We start from the raw sequence: 23,750 nt of genomic DNA, 5'->3' as shown, positions 1-23,750 counted from the left end.
AATGGTAAATGCTGCATAACACTTTGTTAGTCCAATGACAGCTAAAAGGTTCAAAAAAGTCTTGTCACTTTATTTAATGTTTAACCCAAATTATTATTCATTTGGTTTGATTTGCTTGGAACACCTCCCTGTTGTAGATTAATGTTCAAAAACATAATGCAGTTACAGCAAAGAAGTAAGTGCTGTGGTGACTTTTCCTTTTGGCGTAAGGCTGCTTTTTTGATGCACCAAATACCAGCACCAACAAGCAGGAAAAACAGCCCCCTTGAGTGGCTGGGAAGAAAAACAGAAAGATAGATTCAGAAAGTTACTCCTGCCACAGTGGCTCACTGAGCACAGGGGGATGTTAAACTCTTAAATGGCCTAAAGATGCAAATGTTTTTCTTCTATTTTCAGATTATTGAATTTTTATACAGTAGTGAAACCTCATATTCACCTGTCCTACAGCTTTAAATCTTAGAGGAGCAGCTAACAAAATGCACACCCTTGCTGTGCATATAAAAGAAGTCCCATTAGTGGTTTTGGGAAAAATGCCACAGGATTACTTAGCCTTATTTAAAGATGAAAAAAGAGGGAAAAAAAATTAAAAAGAGAAAAACATCAAGCTCCAATAAAGATTCCACAGTATAAAAAGAGGCTAACGTGCACACAGTAAAAGAAGTACATACTGAAAAAGAATTACTGACAATTCAGGTGAAAGTAAAATTTGTACAGTATATGCTTCATATTTTCAATAAAGCACAAATATGAATTTGAACTTTATGAAACAAAAAAAGGTAAGAATGATGCAAAGTGGACCAAGAAAAGATAGGAACTGGACAAAAGACTGAGCTTGATGAGATCAGAAAAGAATGTGACATCGTAGAAAATACAATAGCTGGATAAAGATGACATTATAAACAAAAGAACAGAATCTACACTATGGAAAAATAAAACCAGTACTTGGAAGACAAGCCTGAGATTATTTCTTACAATGAAGGAGAAAAAGATAGAGGAGAATAGATTCTGAAGCAAAAAGTGAACATGTAACATAGAAAGAGAAAGCAAAACCTGTAGAATGTTATGCATAAGTATACATGCATTATTTCTAAATACAATACTAAGAAATTGAATCAACCATAGTAAGAAACTAGTAGTTCATTACCAGGTAATTTTCCCCTGTAGGACAGTTATAGTTCAATATTAAGAAATGTACTAATGTAATCTATTGCACTGAGAGAGAAATAGAGAAATATTATTTAAATATATTGATGGATAGTAATAAAACATAGTGAAGACAATGTTTGAGACATAATGTATGTTTTACATACTGTAACTTATTTTAATTCTCATAAAAAGCTTATACTGGTTACTGTTATCATCATCACTTACCTGATGAGGAAATAGAGGCAGAGAGATTAAGAGACCAAGTTAGGGTCATCCAGCTAGAAAGTGACAGCTGTGATGTGAAGAATGTAGATTTGTTGCTGTTGTTGTTTAGAAAGTGAATATTCATATTTGTGCGTTTGTGTACAGTATGAACACATGTGGTCTTACGTATAAAGAATTAGACAAAATTGCCCTAAAAATCTAAAGGATAAACAACTTTATATCAAATAGTTATACACATGTGGACATACATTTTAAAAAAAACTGAAGCAACAAACACCAAAAGGAGGCTACCTCTGATTTATTGATTTGATGGTGATTTTGATACTCTTCTCAGCTTTTCAATATTTATGTGCAATATTTACATAAACAAATATATATATAAGATATGTAAGATATCTGATATGTATATCTTAATAACAATCATGTTGTTATTTTTATCAAAATGAGGGTATCCTGGAGCCCTACTGTAGTAACTGGTTCTACTCCTATTCTACTGATAAGTTAAGTTCTGCTGCCATAAACAACTATTAAAATTGGCAAAATATTTTACGTAACTGTTTTCATAGAATGGAAAAGTGGCAGGGCAAGACAGATCTATGAAGAAATGGGAAACAAATAAGACGATCTCCATAGGAAACCAATTCTTTGTCTGAGGACAATTTCCTGACCCTGGCACAGAGCCCTGAAGTTCAGGTGGAATGTGGCAGTCCCACTGAATTCAGGAGGCAGAGATCAGGGTACTGTGTAACTGAAACACAATCTGTGAGTCAGGGTAACGGAAAAGAGTGCAGGGTTGACTTTAAAAGCCTGTATGGGGTTTTCCTCTTGAGTCTTTGCCTGAAGGCTACGCTATACTTGTGCAAGTCTAGAAAAACCCAAGGCTTACAAGAGAGCGGTAGAGCAGTTTTTATGGAGATGACAGCAGAGCACAGATGAGGATGTCAAGAAGTCCAGGGAGAACAGCAGGAAATATTGAAGTTTCAGCCATCATAGAGTGAGGAGAGCTCATAAAAGCCCCTGGCAGCATTAAAAAAAAAACCAAAAAACAAAAATCAAAAAACAGACAGGCTCTTCCTTATTAGTTAGAATTATGCCCTGAAGAAATAGCTTCTCTAGACCTTTTCTTAAGGAGCCTAAATTTAAGCTGCAAGAAAAGTCACCGTAGAGACAGATTTGCAAGTTGGTTCCTACAAAGTTAGAGAGTCTAGGAAAACAATTTGGGCTTTTCACAGATCTGCATTAATACGGCAAAACTAAGCCTATGTAAGTTCAACATAATTTGTCAGTAATTGAACAGTCTGTTAAAACAAAGCTGCCTTCTGAGAAAGGTTACAGAACTAAAACTTCTATGTCCATTATTCAACGAAATCACAAGTTAGACAAAGAAATGGTAATGTGATCCATATTCAATGAAAAAATGAAAGTTAATCCATACAGACTAAACCAAAGAAAGTTAAACATTGGACTTAGCAGATAAAGACTATAAAGAAATAAAATCTTACTGAGTGAACAGATAAAGTCTAGCAGAGAAAAAGATGTTGTATAAAATAACTAAAGAAGAATTGCAGTGGAAAGTACAATAAAAGAAATTAAAAATTCACCAGCTAGGATTAAATGAGAGACTGAAGATGGCAGAAAACATAGCCAACGATCTTGAAGACAGACAAAATTTTCCAATCTGGGAAAAGAGGGAGAAAGATTAAAGAAAAATAAGCAGTGCTTCCGTGAACTGTAGAATATCAAATTATATAATGTACATATATATAATTGGAGTCTGAAAACTAAAGGAAGAGACAATAAGGCAGAAACATATTTTCAGAAATAAAGGAAAAGCTTAAAAGAAGCTCAGCAAACTCTATAGCAAGATAAATATAAAAAAGAACCATATTTAGGCATTTTATGATCAAATTACTGCAAACTAAACATAAGGAGAAATTCTCAAAAGCTGCCCAAGAGAGAAATGAAAGCATTACGTATTAAGGAAACAAAGATAAAAAGATGATTGACTTCACATTAGAAACAAAGATGTATAGAAGAAAATAGGACACCTTTAAAGTGCTGGGTGGGAAAAAACTGGCAGAATTCTAAATCTCACAAAAACATTACAGTGAAATGAGGATATTTTTATATCAACAAATTTGAGAAATTTTGTATCCACTACACATCATACATAAAGAACTAAAGAACATCTTTAAGGCCACAGGCAAATGGTGCTAAGTTGTAACTTAGATCTAGAGGTAGAAACAAAGACCACCAGAAATGATAAATAAGTGGAATTTTAAAACTATATTTCCTTTTTTCTTATAATTTATATAAAATACATCTGACTATTCAACTATAATAGCACTGTAGGGTTTGGTTTATAATTTAGACAGAACTGAAAGATATAATTACTATTGATTCGAGAAAGGAGCAGGTAAGTGAATTATACTGTTGTAAGATTATTTGTGAAGTGAAATATAGATTGTGAAATATCAGATTTGAAATGAAAGGGGGGAGGTAACGGTGGAACATGTGAAGGGGTATGACATGCATCATGAGTACGAAGAATAAAATACTAACTATAATTACAGTCTGAAGGGTTATGAATACCTCTTGTTAGCCCTAGAACAACCACCTAAGCAGAATAAAAAGAGGAAGACTTAAGAAATCAATACAAGAAATAAACTGAATCTAAAAAAACCATTTTCATAAACTGAAGAAGAAAGGTAAGAAGCTACAAAGGAAAGAAAAACAGAAGACAAGTGGAAGACAAAGAACAAAGTGGCATTTTTAAGTACAAACACATCGATAATGCCACTAAACATAAATCAACTAAATACCAAAATTAAAAGAACTAGTACAACAGCATAGATGAATGTAACAGAAATTATGCTGAGGGAAAGTAGCCAGATGCACAAAAAAAGTACTTACTGCATAATTCCATTAATATGAAATGCTTGAAAAGGCAAAAGTCACCAGTTAATGATGGAGGTCAGGTCAGTAATCATCTGGCACAAGAATGGAGGGTGTGAAGGTTAACTGCAGAGAAAGGGAGGGAGCCTTCTGGAGAGATGGCAATGTTCCACATCTTGACTGAGTTGACGCTTACACTGTTATACACATCAATCAAATGTTATTAGCATGAGAGAGTTGTATTGCATGTAAATTATACCTCAATAAAGTTGATTTTTAAAAACATCATCTATTAAAATACTGATTGCCTAGCAATTAAAATGTCAAACTTTAAAACTTACTGGGTTCAAATCCTGCCTCTGCTAGTTTCTTCCAGCATGGTATAGGGCAAATTACTTAGTCACTCTAAGTTTTCTCATCTATAACATGGGCATAATAATATTAAGAACGTCATAGGATTGTTGAGTATTTCTTACCTGGAGTAAGTGTTCAACATGTTATATTGTATTGCTATTATCATTATTACTATTAGTACTATGTATAGCACCTGAAACTGTTGAAAGATAAATCATGAGGCAAAAGCTATTTTCATTTTATCCTAAAATAATTCTTTCAGAAAAAAATGAGATTTGGATGAAAAGTAACCTGAAAATGAGACGCTAACTGATAATAAAACAGAATTAAGAGTCAGACTTTAAGCAAGACAGTAAGTACATGATTACATGCTATATTAGTTTTCTGTTGCCACTGTAACAAAAATTACCACACAGTTTCTGGTTTAAAACAACGTAAATTTATTATTTTAAAGTTCTAGAGGACAGAAATTCAAAATGAGTGCAAAATCAATATATCAGCAGGGCTGGTTCTTTCTGAAGGCTCGAGGGAAGAATCTGTCTCCTTGACTTTTTTAGCTTCTAGAGGCTGCCTGTATTCAGTTTGTGGCTTCTTCCTCCTCCTTCAAAACCAGTAGTGTAAATAAAGTGAAAAAGAAAAGAAAAAAAAAAACCCAAAACAAACAAACGAATCCAGCCGTGTAGTATTTTTTCTTTCTCGTGACCTTCTTTCCTGTATCGTCTCCTTCTGCCTCCATCTTATCCAGAAAGACCTACATGATTACACTGAGGACCCACCCAGATAATTCAGGATAGTCTTCCCACTTCAAAACTCTTAATGTAATCACACCTGTGAAGTCTCTTTTGCCATATAAGATACCACACACAGGTTCTAGGGACTAGACTGTGATCATCGCTGGAGGCCTGCCCCATGTGCCAAATGTCCTAAAAGCACGACTGGACATGAGAGAGGAAGAGAAGAGGAGCCATCAGAGAGTTCTGTGAAATTTCATTTTTAAAAGTTTACAAATGTTGGGTCAAGGGGAAACATGTATGAAGTCAAAACAAATATATAAACTAAAATTCCATTGTTATTTTTAGGTGTTTTAAACGTTTACCTACGTTTGAAAGGGCAGACAACAATAGAGAATCCATTGTGGTCTTCAAGTGGGAATAAAGGACAACGATGGAATGAGGCACATGTTAATATATATCCAATTACTTCATTTCAGGTAAGAAAAGGACAGTCATGCCTGTGGATAGATTGTGCATGAGCCTGACATCAAAGGCGGAACTTTGAGCAAACATTAGCATGAGAATATTCAAAAATTCTGTGATATGAGAATCACAGGAATCACATGATTAAGTTTCTCTCTAGTTCTAAAAGCTGTTTTATCAAGAGAAAATGCCCTTTTATTATTTAACATCTATCAAGTAACATGTCTGAATAATGGCCTGTCAAAATTCAAATGATTTGCCTGGAGTAAATGCAATCCATTTCTATAAAATTATGTATGTATATTTTGTTCCTTGAAGACAAACAATATAGGTTCTTGTAATAATGGAAGCTGGATAATCAATTCTCAATTGATTTGTTTAAATTTTACTTAGTGGAATTCTGTATACTTTAGCAAAATATGTCTCCAAGGTAATGTCATTTTAGTAATTTATTACTTTGATTATCAAAGTCAGAGAACTTTACACAAGTTAGTTTTATTTATTTTTATACAGAAAAGAAGTAAGGCTTAGATAGAATTAAGAGAATTAGCCTTAAATATATAGTTGAAATTTTAATAATTATAGCAATGGTCATCACAGCTAGAGACAATTTTTCATGAAGCTATTTTAGTGGAGAAAATGATGTAGTTTTAGTGATTTTAATAACCATATATAATATACGTATTTTATATACTCGGATTGAGTGTTTTTTCTTTTTCTACTTGGGATTTCTTAACTGCATTTCATGACATTTAATAAGAGAATGGAAATTCAGACAGCCAATTATGCTGATTTTTAATTGGTGGAATGCTCTTTTCTTGTAATCTAATCTATAAAATGCTAATGACTTTGGTTTACAAATTGCACTTTTAAAACTAACCAGGATGATAAAAATGCACACCGTTGTTCACTATGGTAAAGAATAATGGAGCAAGTCTAGCTGATTATCTACACAGAAAAGCAACTCAAATCATAGACCTTAGGAATCATTTTTTTTTTATGAAGGAAAATAAAATAGTGAAGGTTGAATCTATGGCAACATATCATTAAACCAAATTAAACTAGGAAAACAGATCTCCAAAGCGTTACTGAAAAAAAAATGACCTTAATATTAAAATGTACATACATATGTAGGCATCAAAGAGCCCTTCTTTCTAAAAAAGTGATGCTCTTCTGGCCGTATTTTTGCTTCCTGTGTCACTGCCTCACCAACATAAAATTATTAAATCAAATACATATACAATAAGGATTTAAGGGAACAGTTATATTAATGTTTCCTTCAGGATAATCTCTTATTGCCATAGACATCTATTTAGTACATATTTATTGAGTACTTTCAGGACAATCATTTCTTGTCACGAACAGTTCAGTAAATACCCACTAAGCTAGTACTGTGTTCCAGGTACGTTGCTAGGCGTGACGACTTAATAGTGATTGTTTTCCTCAGATTGGTGGGGATACACATCTGAACACATACATCACATACGCAATAATTGCAGTAACAGAAAAACGCACAAGGTTCTCTGAGCACACCTAACCAACAGGAAGAGTATGAAGGGGAGTCAAGAAAAGCTCATTCTATGGGGTGAAACATGAACTGAAGACAGGGACTGCAAAACAGAAAAAGGGCTAATATTAATATTGCAGCAGAGTTCAGAGTAAACAAAGCCGTGGAGGTCACACATCACAGGATTTGTCAAAGAAATAGAAAGACGCTTATCTGGAATTTGGTACACGACAATAAACCAGAGACTGGTGTGAGGTGAGGTTAAGGAGCCTCAAGAGCATAGGCAGTGGGGAGTCATCGGAAGATTTTACCCAGGGGATGACATGATACATCCCTTGGGTTGTTGTATAGAAGACTGATTCAAGGAGGTAGAATTGGGCCAGCAAACCAGTTAAGACACTGGCGAAAAATCCACGTAAAAGATACTGAAGGGACAAACTAGGGATGCAGTATAAAGATAAGAGGATGATCTCAAGATGTACTTAGGTATAAAAACTAGCAGAACATTTTTAGGTTGAGAATTTGGGAAGCAGCCATAATGACTAAGAAGTTTCTAACTAGGGAGTCTTGAGTAATGCCTGTTACCTTACCCATTACCTTAAATAACAGGAAGAGGAAAAGAGACAAGCTTCAGGGATGCTTACAGTTACTTCTGTTTTGGACATGTTAATATAAAATGCCTACGGGATATTCTTCTGAAGATGTGCAGAAGGTTGTTGTATATGTTTTTCTGAAGCTTTAGGGACACACATATTTGTGAGTCATCAGGCTGTACGTGCTACCTAAAACTGTGGGAGTGATTGCATTTCCAAGGAAAAATATACATACCTGAATGGTGATTAAAGACTGGAACCACGCAGAACACTAACCAGTCATTAACATGAACTGTGGAAGAGGAGCTTGGTTCTAAATAGTACATTTTAGAGTTATAAGGAAGGAGATCCAAGGAAGTTTGGTGCCCACAGCATTTGAAGACAGTGATTCTCAAATTGGAAAGCAGGTCAAGTCCAGTGGAATGCCCGCTCTTGAGAAATTTGCATAAAGTGGTAAGGAAATTGGGAACCACCATTAATAGAATAACCTACTGTCTTCACATTCACTAATCATTTCTTTTGCAATGTCTAGTCTGCTTTCAGTCCTACTCAGTGTATTTCTCATTATAGCCATTATACTTTCCATCTCTGTAAGTTCAATTTGAGTCTTCAAAAAATACTTTCCATCGTAATTTCATGTTTTGAAATATAGTTCTAGTAACTGTCTAGTGTCATTGCTAATGATGCCATCTGTGCCGTTCTTGGTTGGTTTTGACTGCTTGATGTTTTCTCCTCATGACAAGTCATTGCTTTCCTGCTTCTTTACATGTCCGGTAGTCTTGACTGGGTGTCAGAGATTGTGAATTGTAGCTCGATAGGTGCCAGATATTTTTGTATTCTATAAATATTCATAAGCTTTATTGTAGATGTAGTTCAGTTATTTGGAAACAGTTTGATAATCTTTGTTCTTGCTTTTAAGATTTGTTAGGTGAGACTAGAACAGTGTTTGGTATCAGGCCAATTTCTTAATGCTGAGACAAGAGTCTTCTGAGTACTCGACCCAGTGCCCTATGAATTAGGAGGTTTCCCAAGTCCTCTGTGCAGTGAGCACTGTTACCTTAAATGCATCATTCTGAGGCTTTCCCAAGTCTTGAGTAGTTTGCTCACATCTGTGTCCCGAACAGGACTTCGCTGACTACTTGAGGGGGTCCCTCTGCAGCCAGTCTCTTTGCTGGTATGTAATCTGCATCCTCTCACTGCCGTGGACTCAGACTTTCAGCTCCATGTCTTCAACCTGGATTTTCTGCCAGGCTCTACCTTTGTTCTGCTTGCACCACAGCCTATAAATTCTGTTTAGGCCAGTTGTTGGACTCACCTTGTTTGATTTCTTTTACTCAGAATTTGCTGTTCTACATTACCTGATGTCTAGTGTCCGGAATACCATTGTTTTATATACTTTGTCCAGTTATTTGGTTGTTTCAGATGGTACAATAAATCCGGTTCCTGTTCCTCTATGTTGACTGGAAGCCAATCAAAAAAATGAAGATTTTGAATCAGTGCATTTCTGAGCTATTTAAATTACCAGTGGAAAATGAAGATAAATAAAATCATATTTTTATTTTGGTTCTCTAGGTTCTTTTTCTCTGAGGTATTTCTGGGTCCACTGGCTAAGGTCCTTCTCTTATATCATAAATCTTGATTGTTCAAGGAAACATGAAACACGAAACATAACTGCATCATCCTACCCCATATTTTTTAAGTTTGAATTTGTTTTTAAGTTTCTTGTGGTTTTGAACTTTTTTCCAACGAAGCATTTTTCCCTCAAAAATCATCTATAACCCATCTAGCTTTTCAAAACTCTTGCTTTGGTATGTGATGCCTGCCAGGAAAGCACGGCAAAAACTGTATGGAACATATTACCATATAAATTAAGTTGTGAGAACTTTTAATATGACTCAGATGTAGATTTGTGGCATTCTAGGATATCTCCAATCAAGTTGAAAGGATGTCTCTTACCTCTTGGAATTTTAAACGAGATATAAGTGATTTTGAGCTTCTGTTACATTGACACAACTTATGTTGTTTTATTTGTTTGGGGTTGCATACCCTTAAATTAGCTTGATCCATAAAACCTTTACAAAATAACCACTTGTAAAGTCCTTTTTCTAGGTGTGTCCAAGTAGTTTGCTTAGCTGAAACTAAAGTTAATGTGCAGTACTTTTCCAGGCAGATAGAAGTTTTCTCCTGCTGAAATTTCTTTTGGGGCTCTTTTTCTAGAATTAATTTAGCATAATCAGTACTTGTGATGAAAATATATTTGTTGACTTTGGAAGGATTAGAGAAAATTTTTCAAAAAAGTAAAATGAAGATAGTAATAGTCTTAGAATGTCGATTCTATTTTATATCTTACACCAAGGAAAATATTTAACTATCCTTTTTAATGCTTTACTTCTTTCACAGTACATTCCAAATGTTTTCTGGGGAAAAAGTATGGAGATATTATGAGACTGTCTTTACATTTTCTTAGTTAGAGGTGAAAAGAATTCTAGAGATCTTCTGTTCTTATATCCTCATTTAAAGATTTGGAAGTAGGTTTTAAGACAATTCATTTTAAATCACATAAATCCTTAACATTAAATAGGGATTGCGAAAGAGATCCTAGTGCTCTTATTTCATCATGCTGCCTTTATGTCTATCTAAGAATAATAATAATCTGGAAAATACTGTCCTTCTTAGGAGACATTGCATGCTCGTGTAGATACACGTCTGGCATTTTAAGCCAAATTGCAAGGTAATTACATAGATACAATGATGGCTGCTGAAATAACTATTAAAAAACAGTTTCAAGTTGCAGTTCACAATGCAATCTATTTCTTTCTGTTTTTGCCAACAGTTAATATCTCATGTTATTATTTCAGATTAGAAGCTTTGACAACCAACTGACATTTATTCAGCAAGTTGGACTGGCAGAGTCTTATGAAGTTAAACTCAATGTTAATATTTGTATAGCTTCCCCAGAGGGAAAAACCTGGGCTACCAACCTGGCTTATTATGTTGCCTCTCCTCAGATCTCTTCTGTGCTGGTTAAGGATAGTTCAGGTATTTGCTGAACCAGTAACAAAATAAAGGTAAAATTATTAATGGTAATAGCTATTTTTAAATTTATTCACATCCTGAAGTTTTTCCAAGTGATGTACACTGTCAGTTTTCAGACAGCATTCTGAAGCTTTGAGTTTGCCTTAGCAGTAATGATTAGAAGCGATATAGCTCTTGTCACAGGAAAAACGTTTGCAGAAGGCACCATTAATGTTGAAGTCAGATCATCAGAACAGCAGAATCTGACTCCCTGTCTAGTTTTACTCATTAGTGCTGCATGTAGCTCTTCCTCCCTTCCTGAGAAATTATATCTAAACAAAAGCTTTAATAGCACCATCTGTATCTCTATGTTGGCATCTATATCTATATGCTTTAAAACATTATAATAAATGTAGGTAACAGTCAATTGACGAATTAACTGATTTTGTGTGGTGTAATTCTGATACAGAAATTTTATATACATTTTTTTAAACTCCCACTTGAATTTACCCACCAGGAATTAATTTTCTGATTATACAGTATTTCTTGCATATTAAGTTTGCTGAATTGCATGTACACATTGTGAAAACACTAAAATTTTAAACTTGTCATTTCAGTTAAGGAAAACTGTTTTAAAAAAGACCAGTGTGACTGTGTGTGAAGAACAGGTTTTGCTTAATTTGAACCCTCTTTTAGGAGACCTAAGCTTCAACATTTTCTCCCCCAGAATCTACATGCCATTAATTCCTTCTTCAAGGCAATTAAACCAAATGCATTTCAAAAGTATTGAAGAGGAAAAGGAACATAGTCTTATCCTTGTAATGTAATAGTAGCCAGAATCATGATGCTACTTCATAAAAAGGACATAATTTAACCTACTAAGCTAGAGAGTATGTCTTCTCTAAGTGATTGCAACTCAGATTTTCTTCACTGCGTACAGATCACATCTTCCAAGTTGAGATACATCATATTATAATGGACTGTTAAAATTTCTCATCTTTATATTTGAGAAAAAAGATACTTGTCATAAGGGTTTTATTTTTAAAAGCAGTTGAAAGTTTGGCCAGTGTACATTATTTAATTTAATACCTATGCATTTTATTTCTTTTATCTACCTCAAAATGAAAAACAATATGAAGGAGAAAGTATCCTTCTCAATCTTAGTCTAGAAGCCATTTATAACTCTGTTAGAACCTATTAAATTGTATTACTATAATTCAGGTGGCATTGTAGTGAGAGTTCAGAGCATAAACAGAACAATGCAATAAATATTTCTTTGTGAGAGTCAAATCAGTTTTAAAAAATATGTATGTTCTTAATAGCAAAACTGCTATGGAAACGGAAAGGAAACAAACACACTGCACGGTACCTTTTTCTTTCTTTATGTTCAGACAGGACCCTAAGGAAGACAACAGTATTTCTCTAGCCTATGGATTGCATTCCCTACGATCAGAACAAAACCACTAATAAATATTAAAAGCACCAATTATAACTGTACCAAGAGTTTGATTGTCAGAAGTTACTTTTATCATCCCAGTAATAACTACTACTAATTCTCTGATTTACTTCCACACGGTCACTAAAACACTACTATGCTTGCATGGAAAGAAATCAACTTCCTTTATTCAGTGACAGACTGTATTATCTATAGGTGTGCTGATAAATGTAAATAATATATTTTCAAGTCAGCCAGCTTTTATTACTGTAACACTTAATTCATTCAGGATCCCCAAGGAATAAAGGACTCATATAAAATAATGTTCTAGATTGAGGTAGCCCTCTGGAAATAAGACATTTCAACTTTTGTTGATTTGTATTTCTGCTGTTCAGCCAATGACACACAGTCAACCCATTGCCAGTGGGCAGGCAGCACATGTACTAAATGACATCTGTCAGTCTGCTCTCTGATGTTTACCACAAAAGGCTCCCCAACATCCCCTCTCAATCTGACCACAGAAAAAGGATGGTTGCATCGTTCACAACCTCTCTGCTTTGGGACTTTTGTTTTTAGCGCAAGCCTAGGTTCAACCTTGTGTTTTTGATCAAGCTGCACAGGGAGAAAGAAGGGAAGAAAAAGAAAATTCATAGGAGAAGTAGGAGTGTTTAATATTTTAAAGTCAGTAACAGAAGTTTTGAAATGCTTTGAGCAATGGTGGGATCATTCCAGGGAAAGCAGCTTTGAAAAGTTCAGGGATAATTTTGATGATTTATACATTGTAATTTTGATTTTTAAAAAATAATTCCATTACTTTATATTGACACCTACCTCCAGGTAACGGGAACTTAGTAAGTGAAAATAATTGTGTACTTTAATATGAAAAACTGGACAACTTTATTATCTACTCACTTCTACATAGCTAAGATGGAAAAACCCATGTCTCAAGCCTGTGTTTCCAGCATCCTTCCCAAGGCAAGGATTATGACTTCAGCTTCATCTGTTTAAATGTCAAGTGTGAGCAGGTGCAGAACATTCTAATCTACCTTTATTAGCCTTTTCAGCAACATCTCACTTCCCACACAGATCATACTGGAGTGTAGTCCCCTTAGCTTTGCCATAGCTACGTTGCAATCCCTGTATCCTACTGTACCTGCCGTGTCTGCTCTCTTTCTCTTTCCACTCTGTCTTTTAAAATTAAAACCCTAGGTGGCTGAGGAACTTCCTGCTTTACCACACCAAAATTTTCCTGACTAATACATTCTTCTTCCTCCTTCACTCCAGAATCAAAACTTGACTGGGAGGCAGATATCTACATTTTCTTCCATTTAGTCCTTTAAAATACCTGCATAAAAAAAAAAACTTGTGATGACAGTGCCCCACTTTTCTTCAATAAAGTATTAGTCTTGTGGGCAATGTGGAAAATACTTGATTTTATGGAATCAGACTTATATCAGCATGACTCTTTGAGTTCTGACTTTCTCCGTAAGATAACATTCCATTCATGTTGTTATCTTCAGGAGAGAAGACTCAGCATCACATGACTGAAACTAAGAAGGGGGTGGGAATAACCATTGATTTACTCTTAACATTGATTCTCTACCAGGTAAGCAGCATATATCAAAGAAAGGAAAAACCCAAAATACTTAAAAACCCACGGTTAGGAAAAGGCAATGTCTTCTCACAGCTAGGGTGCTAATAGGAGCAATTGATGGTGACCTTAAAAGAACTATGTGCTCCACATAATTGTGTATAATAGTTATATGAAATGTATTCATCTCAGCCTTGTTAAGAATAGCTGAAAATAATTTTAATATCTAACAATAGTACTAGTTAAATAAATTACCTTGTTTCCATAACATGGAATATTCTGCAGCATTAAAGTGAGTTCTCCTTTTCCGTATTCAGTGCTTTTAAATTTTTATACTATTGATTTTTTAAAAATCCTCTCTCTTGTAATTTAAATAGGCCTCGGAGAGCTTTTTAGCCGCTACCCAGATACCTTCCCAAACACCACCCTAAGTCAAATCCAAGTTGTTATTTACAGGCAGCCAAAATGACACCTCAGTGCTGAGCCTGAGGATTGAGAATTCATATTCTGCCAACTTGATTCTAAATGTTTTAACTCTGGCCTGCCATTTAATTTTGGCTTCAGTGATATAAGACATACTGGATACTTTTCAAAGATATGGATTTGGAGACTATTAACATACTTATCTCAACATAGGTAAGCAGGAAACCCTCTACACAAATTAAATATAATAATAAGTGCTTCTCAAACCTTTTTCTCTTATCAAATAATGAAAATTATTCTTATTCCTAAGGACTATATTTAAGTTGGGAAAAGGACTCAATGCAAAAGTTGGTAAATAATGCCTCTACTCTCCTATGTAGAGATTTCAATTGATTAAATTAGGGTAGTGTATCAGAGAACACTGGATCCGCTTCACAAAGGTAGCCTAAGTTCTCTGACAGTCACCACAAAATTGTCTTTAAGGAGTCATAGTCAGATACTTTAATAAAGACATGACAAAAACAAACAAAAATTTTGGCATTGATAAAAGTAAAGTTTTACACTAATTTGTTGCAATAAAATAAAACTAGAAATTGTATTAAAGTGCACATATTAGCTTGATGTTGAAAACAGCTCTTTATTAAGCTATCTTTTCTTTGGGAAGACCAAACTAGGTATTTCATTTGGTATGTAGAAAATCTTCTGGGAATATAATGACTAAATGCATAGGTTACTTTTTAGTATTAGGATTAAAAAGTTTTACTAGAAGCAAAGAATAATTGTGTGGTGAGTCAGAAAATTTTAGAAGAGTCTTATTTCTGCAAAAATGAAAGTTAAATTTGCTAATTGTCTTTATATTGCCCTTGATTCCAGAATTTAATAATAGATAATAAATGGAGATTGATTTCATTTATCTATTCTTTCAACACTAATGTATTAAGCCTTAGTGTCAAACACTGTTTTAGATATTGGAAATTCAAAGGTCTGCCTCAAGACACTCAACATAAGTAAACTCAGAAATATCTTCAAGTGTTTAAAAATAAAATGTCAAAAGTGAAAAAATAGAGGTAAATCATAGCATATAGGGGGAATATGTGATAAATTTAGTCACTGTATTTACAAGAGATCAATTTCACAGAGATGGTAAATCGTTGTTCTGGGCTTCAATAAACATAAGACTATTGCAAAGATCCCAGCACTGATTCATTCCCTAAAATATTACTAGAAAACCAGTGTTATGAGATCTGTTTAGAGAACTTTGGAGGGAATCTACTGCAGGCAAATATTTCAGAGAAAAAAATTTCCTTATATTGAAAACAAAAAGTGATAGCATTTGTAACTGTGGTTGTTTTTATTGTTATTATACAATTAGGCTTAGTTTTGTTTTAAAATCAACACAGAGATTCTGATGTGGAAAACTATAAAAAATCCTTTTATTGGTTTTGTTAAGAGAGTTTATGTTTTTTGTAGGTAACAGTTCTGAAGACTGTCAGTAATAAATGATGCCAGGATTATTGTCAATTTTAGGTTTGACTCCTCAGTCTCTATAAAAATTCATCTGCAAGTCAAAGCTCTACATTTAGGTTTGTTTCATTCATATTTGTAGCTCATTTTTGAAGGTATTCGAGGTCCTGGCATAGAAGGTGACATTGCCATTGATGATGTGTCAATTGCAGAAGGAGAATGTGCAAAACAAGACCTAACGACTAAGAGTAAGTGTCTCTTCTTGGATTGGTTTGATGTGAGTTTAATGTAATGACTATTAAACTAATGTGGTCTAATTTTTAAAACTAATTTATTTTTAGTTTGTTTATTTAGAAATTTCTCATGTGCATGAGACCCTAACATTTTGAATGTATTTTAAAATCAAAGTATTAAGTTTGATAGTAGGCATTTGACCTTAGTTATTTGACCTAAGATTTAAAAAAAGTAATTTTGATTTAGGTCTATGTAAAGCAAGCACACTTTGATTTTTAATTAAGATTTTAAAATATTTTAAATTTATATTATTAATTTCAGTGGATTATTTTTTACTTTATTAAAATATTTGGACACAATATTGTAAACTGACTATACTTCAATAAAAATATATTTTTTAATGTAGTGTTAAAAAAATTTTGGCTAATCTATATACTCAGCACACATTTATAGAGCTATAGCTGTTTTTATTCTCCCAAGTTTATGACTGTGTTTTCTAGGTCTAACTTCTGCCAACCATTTTAATAGATTCAATATTGTGAAAAGTCTTAGTTTAGCATATATGTTAAGTAATGGAGCAGCCTAATATTTTTTTTCTGGTATAATTAATTTCCTTTTACCTGCATCACAATCTTGTTTAATAATTTGGTTTCACTTTTTATTCTGGTGTGAATATTATGGTTTAATGATATCTTCACATTGCATTTTTTCCACCACAAATCCATTTTTTAATAGAAGAGGGGTATAGATAAAAAAAATTATAAGTAATGCAGAAAGCATCAGAATTATGTGATGGGCTTCTTAAAATCCTCACTATATTATTCAGGTGAAGGTAAGAAATCTAAAATCATTCCCATGAAAAATTCTTCCAATTGAAGGACTTTCATAGGCCCATCTGGAATCTTTAATTTTGTGGTCATAGAAAGAGGTATCAATCAAACTAAATTTACACAAAAGACTCATCAATTATTTATCACTTATAAAAAGAGCATGAAAATCCATTGTGTATAAGGCTAGAGCAAATCAGAGTTTTTGTAATTCAGTATTTTTAGTGAGAAATCGTATTAGTCTGGATGCTGAAATTCAAATCTGTTCAACTACCCAGTGATTGCTCGTACGAACAAAATTGACTTCATTTTTTAACATTGTTAGAAGACAAAAACTAAGATTGTGTATAACAATGAGCCATTTTGCTCATAGTTTTCACCTTGTTGTCATTACACTTAGCGTTTCAAGTAACAAATTTAGGAAAAATATCCTCCTGTGTCTGGCTAATGTTGCTGTAGAAAACCAGGGGCTATACCCAAATGAAGTAGGCTTGTCTCATGCACAGAAAAACATGCATTCTCCTTAGAGGAGAAAGGGATTTCTTTTGAATTTCACAACGTGAATTAGTGACAGTAACATTATGTTAGCTGAAGATAGTCACTGTCTTATTCACCAGTCTTCTTACATTTTGACAATTAAATCACTGAAAACTATTATAAATTGAATTAAACTTTCAAAATGAGAAAAGCAAGAGAACATAATTTACTCCCAAGAAAGGGAGGAAGCAGAATGGTAAGAGTAGTCACAGTAAAATGACTGTGAAAACCCTTAGGCACTTTATTATTACACAGTAGAACAGTTTCATAATCAGTTTTCTTCTCTTAAACTACTAAATCCAGAAAACCGTGTGGCTGTTTTAAATAATATATATACTTATTGGAGGTATTTTTATTTAGCGTCTGGAAATCACAGGAAACAAGTAACTCTAACTGAACACAAATATTTTCGTTGGTATGAGAAAGTACTGTGTTACAGTTGTATGTATTTAACTGTCATTTATTAAGTTCGTTTTGATGAATATTAAACTTATGTTAATGTCTAAGTACAAACCATCCTGGAGGCCAGAAGCCTCATCCTAACTGCTCAGGCTCCCAGCCCTTGCAGGCAGTAAATGTGGTACTCATGCCCACACTACCAAAGCTGAGATTGTTTGTCTCTTATTTTCAAAACCCAGCTCAGTCCTAGTTGAGAGCCATTTTGTAATTTAAGCCAGGGTAAGGAATTACTGGCTTGCCTGTGTTACTAGCCCTCCTCGGTAAGCTATCGGCTCTAGGAGGTAGCATCTGCACGTGAAGCTTCACTGGAAGTACCAGCTGTAGTAGGAATCGTAAGGCAGATTGGTAGAAGAGATTTTTTAGTTAGAATGGACTTCATAGCACTTCCAAAAATCACACTACAGAGAAAACTGTTTACCCAATTTAAAGATAGTTGACTGATCTAAACATATATAACCCTCTGTTTGCAGCAGTTAATTTCTCTACACATAACAATCCTTTCCTAGTTTTCATAAAGAGTAGTTTTTCTCTTGGTGGTCTTTAAGCTTGAACATTTCTGAAAGCTTAAGAAAAATTTTTAAAAAATAAAAGAAGCTAAACTTCTAGATTTCTGAGAATTTTCTCTGTGTGCGTGCCTTCATGTGACTAGCAGAACTCTGAGGTTGAGCTTAGATACCAACTCACGTAAGTATCTTCCGAACAAGTTTTCACAGCATATTATATCAGTTTAATAATCAATCTGCAGATATTATTAATTTTATCAAATACATCACCATATCTTCAAGTTATTTTTCTTTTCACTTGTCTTGGAAATGAATTTGATAAAACAAACCAAAAAACAAATGTTCTCCAAAAATGTCTTCCATATACTAAAATTGTTTTATTAGTTCACCAAAGTTGTATTGGTAGCTGCATGGAATACTTATTCTCCCTTTTTTTCCTTCCCTTGGCATTCACTTTCCTTGTCTTTAGATTCCGTTGATGGTGCTGTTGGAATTTTAGTACATATATGGCTTTTTCCGGTTATCGTCCTCATCTCTATTTTAAGTCCTCGAAGGTGACCTTACCCTGGCAGAGGCTATAAAGATTCACCAGGCACTGGCATGAAGAAAAGAGTCTTTGTAAATGGACACTGAAAAAACAAACTACCAAAGATTCCTCCACTGACTACTGACTCAAAAATAAAATAATAAAAACAAATTTTTTTAAGCACTGGGGATAAAAAGACATCATGGAAGTATAACTTATTCCGCACTACATAGAAAAGAAAATCTTGACCTGAGTAGAGAAGAGACCTTCAGGTGCTTTTGTGGCTAAAAAGATTACAGCGTCATCTGGTCATCTGGTTGAACTCGAGGAAAAAAAAAAAAGAGCTATAGAAATCCTTGTCAAAGCACAAAGTCATGGCTGGTTTTGTTTCAAATGAATAGTTTGCTTGTTACCATGGAAACCTAATGGCCTGCCAACAAAAACCTCACTGTAAACAGGGTACGTGAAGAGCTGGCATTTATTTTCCTTTCGAGAAGGTTTTGCATAGAGAATTAAATAAATGTAGGCCCTTTTACCTTTGGTTGTTACCCTTCCTTGACAATAACCCGAACTCAGAATTATTTAAAACACTCATGGTCCTCCCCACCTTATCCCCACCCTGCCTTCATTATTATTATTTGTTTTCCTCCCACGGCTAAGCTAGATAACTGTATGCTCTCTTTTTGCATGCACTGCTATCCAGGATGGTATACCTGGGCTTACATATTACACAGGCTTATCGGAGTTTGCTTGCGGCCACTCGAACACCCAAACTAAGTCATCTGTTCCAACGAAGAAACCAAACCACCATCTTTTATAAATTGCCATGGAAACCAAGTGCCTTCAATGAAACAAGCCTGAATAATTTTCAGCTCAGAAGCTTGCACTGCTAAGAGTGGTTTGTGTAAAACTATTTTATAAACAAACTACAGAGCCTAAATGTGCAAATTACAGGCAAGACAACAAAGCCGCTTCTGAAGAAGAAAGGACAGAAGCTGCTGCGTAAGCCCATGCAGACGAGATATTTGTTGTTTGACCTCCTAGACAGCCATGGCCTTTCGGCTTATTGTCCATTAGAAAATAACTTCCATTGAGACCAGACATGGGAGCGACACTTTTATTCTTCCAGGTTATTAAATGGGTCAACCAGAGCAAAAGGTTGTTAAGATATACTTAGCGCAGAAGGTGGTAAAACAGAAGAATGATTTTTCACTCTAACCTCCATTTGAAATGAAATTGGCCCTAGCTTTAGAGGGAACAAGAAAATATGTTTGATTGCAGTGCATACAAACTCTACAGCGGAACTGGGCCTGAAAAATCTGGCTTTATTCTAAACACTGAGGGGAATATGCCTCTGCCCTTTAGTCAGACTCTGCAAGTTGTGAAATATTATTTTATTATTTTACCAAGATTAAAAAACACTTTTACAAAAAAAAAAAAAAACCTGTAAAAATGATTTTGAGCTACCTGAGGACAAATCATACCTTTAACCAGCCAGTTTTCCAATGCATTGTAAATTTCACTTAAACCTGTTGGTTATGAAAATTTGAAGACCTTTTTCCTTAAATTATCTCAGCTTTTAACTTCATTTAACAAGACTTTTGTCTAAAGAAGATTATTATTATTATTATTATTATTATTATTATTATTATTATATGTTCTTTCAACACCCCAGGATTAAAAAAAACTGATTATGCAAGTAATTGGGATATAAGTATTAAATTATAACATTTGCAAATATTAATATAAAAAGCACAACAAAATGTAGTAGAAAATGACAAAGCTTGATTTTTTTAAAAAATTCTGTAGAAATGTTTGTGCAAATTCAGTAATTCAACTTAAAAGGTAATTTTACAGCTATGTTCAATAAAGCCTCTTTCCAGGTAAGGTATGAAAAGCGGTATGTGTGTTTGTTGAACAGTGTTCACTTACTACCAAAATGAGACTAGTTATACAATTTATCAATTATGGGATAAATCTTCAGTGCTTCATATACTTTAATGTCTACAGGAAGAAATTTTAATAGAAACTCCCTGATGCACTCTCTCTTATTTGTAATACATGTTAAAAAAAAAGTCAAACTTTTGAAAGTAACATATGAAACAAATAGGAACTTGGAATTTAATGTTTATTTTCATAGTTGAAGAAGGAACCAGACTGAATATCCAGGTAGTGATAGAATTGAGCTAAACCAAGTTCTTTAAATTTAAACAGAGTAAATAAATAAATTTTATAACTTATCTGAACAAGTCAAGCATATTGAAAACTTTTCAAAATTACAATCACCCATTTATCCTATCAAACCAAAGAGATTTAAGTAAACAGTATTTGAGGCACTTAGCTTAATATTTGCTAAATCTCCCTTCATCCTGACTTCCTATTTGTGTGACAACTAACCACTTCTCTCCACTATCCCATAGTAGTGGATCATCTTTTTAAATTGATTTTCTGCACACTCATTTCTGATAATATCAATAAAAATGTTCTAGATCAAAAGAGAGGCTTAACTCATTGCCACCTTCTTTCCTTGATCTTTAATTTTATTTGAACGAGGCTTTTCCAAAAAACAAAACCCCCCAAAAAAGCTACATTCAGAATATTTGGATATATATGTGTCCTTGCCGAGAAAATAATTAAGATTTCTTTTATCCTAAGTTACCCTGGACAAAGAAATGATTGTAAGCAAAAGAGTCAATCCTACCATTAAACATTCATAAAATACTAAAGTCTTTCTATAATTTTTCACACAGTAAGAATACACAAGGCTTCAGAAGTTAGTGAGAACTGGCTGGTACTTCAAACAGTAATATTGGTTAAATATTTGAGAAATTGCAGATAAGTGCCGAGAACAAAGGGTCCCGAGAAGAACTGCAAAGCAATCAGATTTATTGATATGATAACGAATTAAAATACATAACTCAAGTGGGTTCTGAATCACTTACATAAAGCAACAAACCAGAATCAATGTTTTTCTTTCACTCCAGATCAACTGTTCAGTTGCTTTAATTCAAAGTCAATGGGTAAAAATGCAGAAATTTTAAAAGGTTCGCAATAAGTGAAATGTAAATTGTGTTAAGTATTCTCTTCTTTAATAGTGGTGACAATAATGACTATTTTAAAGCACTTACCTGTTTACAAACTGCCTTCCTTTTCCTAATATTTTTTGTATTTATGAGTTGAACTCTCCAAAATATTTCCCCTTTTCCTTTTTGATAACACATTTTAAGTGTAGTTGATGCCGATATTTGGTTGTTGTTCTCTCATTGGAAAGCGTCAGGCAACGGAGCTTTTAATTTCCTGGGAGAAAGATTATACCATGTAATCTCCTATTGCCAGTAGTTGATCCTGATTAATTAGAAGCATTACTCTGTTTCATTAGTTCAAAGATGGTTGTTTTTCCACATTTTAACATCCCTGCAATCAGGCCTATTTTAATTAGAATTAGCAGCATTTCTATGTAGTGATATATAAAATAATAATGCATCCTAAAACCAATGGCATCTTTGTTATTGAAATTCACTGTTTCCAGAAGTGTCAAATCATGCCCAATGTTATTACTTTTCAATAGTAATAATAGTCCCATTGTACTTGTAGGATTTATATTAAACAGTCATTGAATACACGTTATTTAAAAATAACGTAACTTTTATTTTGTACTTTTTAAAAATCTGTCTTCTTTTACATGCATTATATACATACCTAGGCCTGCTTTCTTTGTTTTGTTTTTTTGGTTTTTTTTTCTGCTACCTATTTTTTAGTTCCATCGTGAATTACAATATGCCATGTATCCCTGGATCAAAATGTTTTCTGGTTTTATGTGATTCATAGCACTTAGTAGGTTAGAAGTTTGGCCTGCCATTAAATTTTCTTTAAAAGATTTGAAGGATGCATGGTGCACCACAACATCATGTAATAGGCTACACTAATGGTACTCCATTTCACCTACACCACAGCATCAACTGTGGCACGGCAGTGAACTGTGATGATTACAATAATGAGAATTACAAACCAGCTAGTCAGTTCTATCACGTCACCAATGGTAAAAATAATCCCATTCTTTACTTTTATATTTTAAACATGACAAAATTATGAATGACAACTGTACTAACTTTTCACCAACCATGCACTTTTATTTTAAAGACTTTATAATAAACTTATCTGTCAAAATGTGTAATTTGATGAACAGTTAATTACTTTAGTTCTATACTTATGACTGTATGAAACTGGCTGTGGTGTTTTTCATGATCTATTTTTGTTTGTCTTGATCAGTGATTTGAAAAATGAAGACAGACTACGTAGTCTGAGTTTGATAGAATGATTTCAAAGGATTCTATTGAATGCATGTTCTTTATCAAAAACTTTTTTTTAATGTGCCTTTCAAAGATCAGAGCCTCTCAACAGACATTTAAACTGAAAAATTTTATTCTAAATTCATTTTCTTCTTAGTTGATGACTACTTACTAATTGCTTTGTCTGCATCTCAACAAAGCAGAAAGTACACTCTTCTTGCAACTGGGTAGTTGATGTCAATGAGGAGTTATTGCATTTTCTGTGAAAACAATAAAATCATAGGGTTCAATCCCGAGCTATTTCCTTACCTACAATGTTCCCTTTGTGGCTAACTAGTTTAATTAGTTTTCTTAGTGCTTGTTTTTAAAAAGCAATGTCTCTGGCATTTTCTACTTTGACTTAGGAGAAAAACTACCACAGAGTGATCGGAACTTTTTTCAAATCTGGTATTAAAAGTTCTCTGCTGAGTATCCATAATATTTATAAGTAAATATATATGTTATTACATAGAAACATAAGACTTAAAAGAC

The 23,750-nt window shown here is 33.8% G+C and overlaps 1 protein-coding gene across 3 annotated transcripts in view; it reads left to right on the top strand.

Annotated features, from left to right (window-relative positions):
• The window catches only part of MDGA2 (MAM domain containing glycosylphosphatidylinositol anchor 2), a 697,006-nt gene extending 676,410 nt beyond the window's left edge, over positions 1 to 20,596 (top strand). For all 3 annotated transcript variants that reach the window (XM_010976971.3, XM_031453665.2, XM_064485929.1), the window contains 3 exons: positions 5,700 to 5,830; positions 15,987 to 16,092; positions 18,874 to 20,596. In XM_010976971.3, the coding sequence (XP_010975273.2) occupies positions 5,700 to 5,830; positions 15,987 to 16,092; positions 18,874 to 18,962 (326 nt within the window). In that variant the 3' untranslated portion in view covers positions 18,963 to 20,596. The remainder of the gene's footprint in view (positions 1 to 5,699; positions 5,831 to 15,986; positions 16,093 to 18,873) is intronic.
• Positions 20,597 to 23,750: the final 3,154 nt, after the last annotated feature.

The sequence above is a fragment of the Camelus dromedarius genome, chromosome 5 (assembly GCF_036321535.1).
Source record: "Camelus dromedarius isolate mCamDro1 chromosome 5, mCamDro1.pat, whole genome shotgun sequence".
Taxonomy (NCBI): domain Eukaryota; kingdom Metazoa; phylum Chordata; class Mammalia; order Artiodactyla; family Camelidae; genus Camelus; species Camelus dromedarius.
This window is presented reverse-complemented; position numbering and strand designations above follow the sequence as displayed.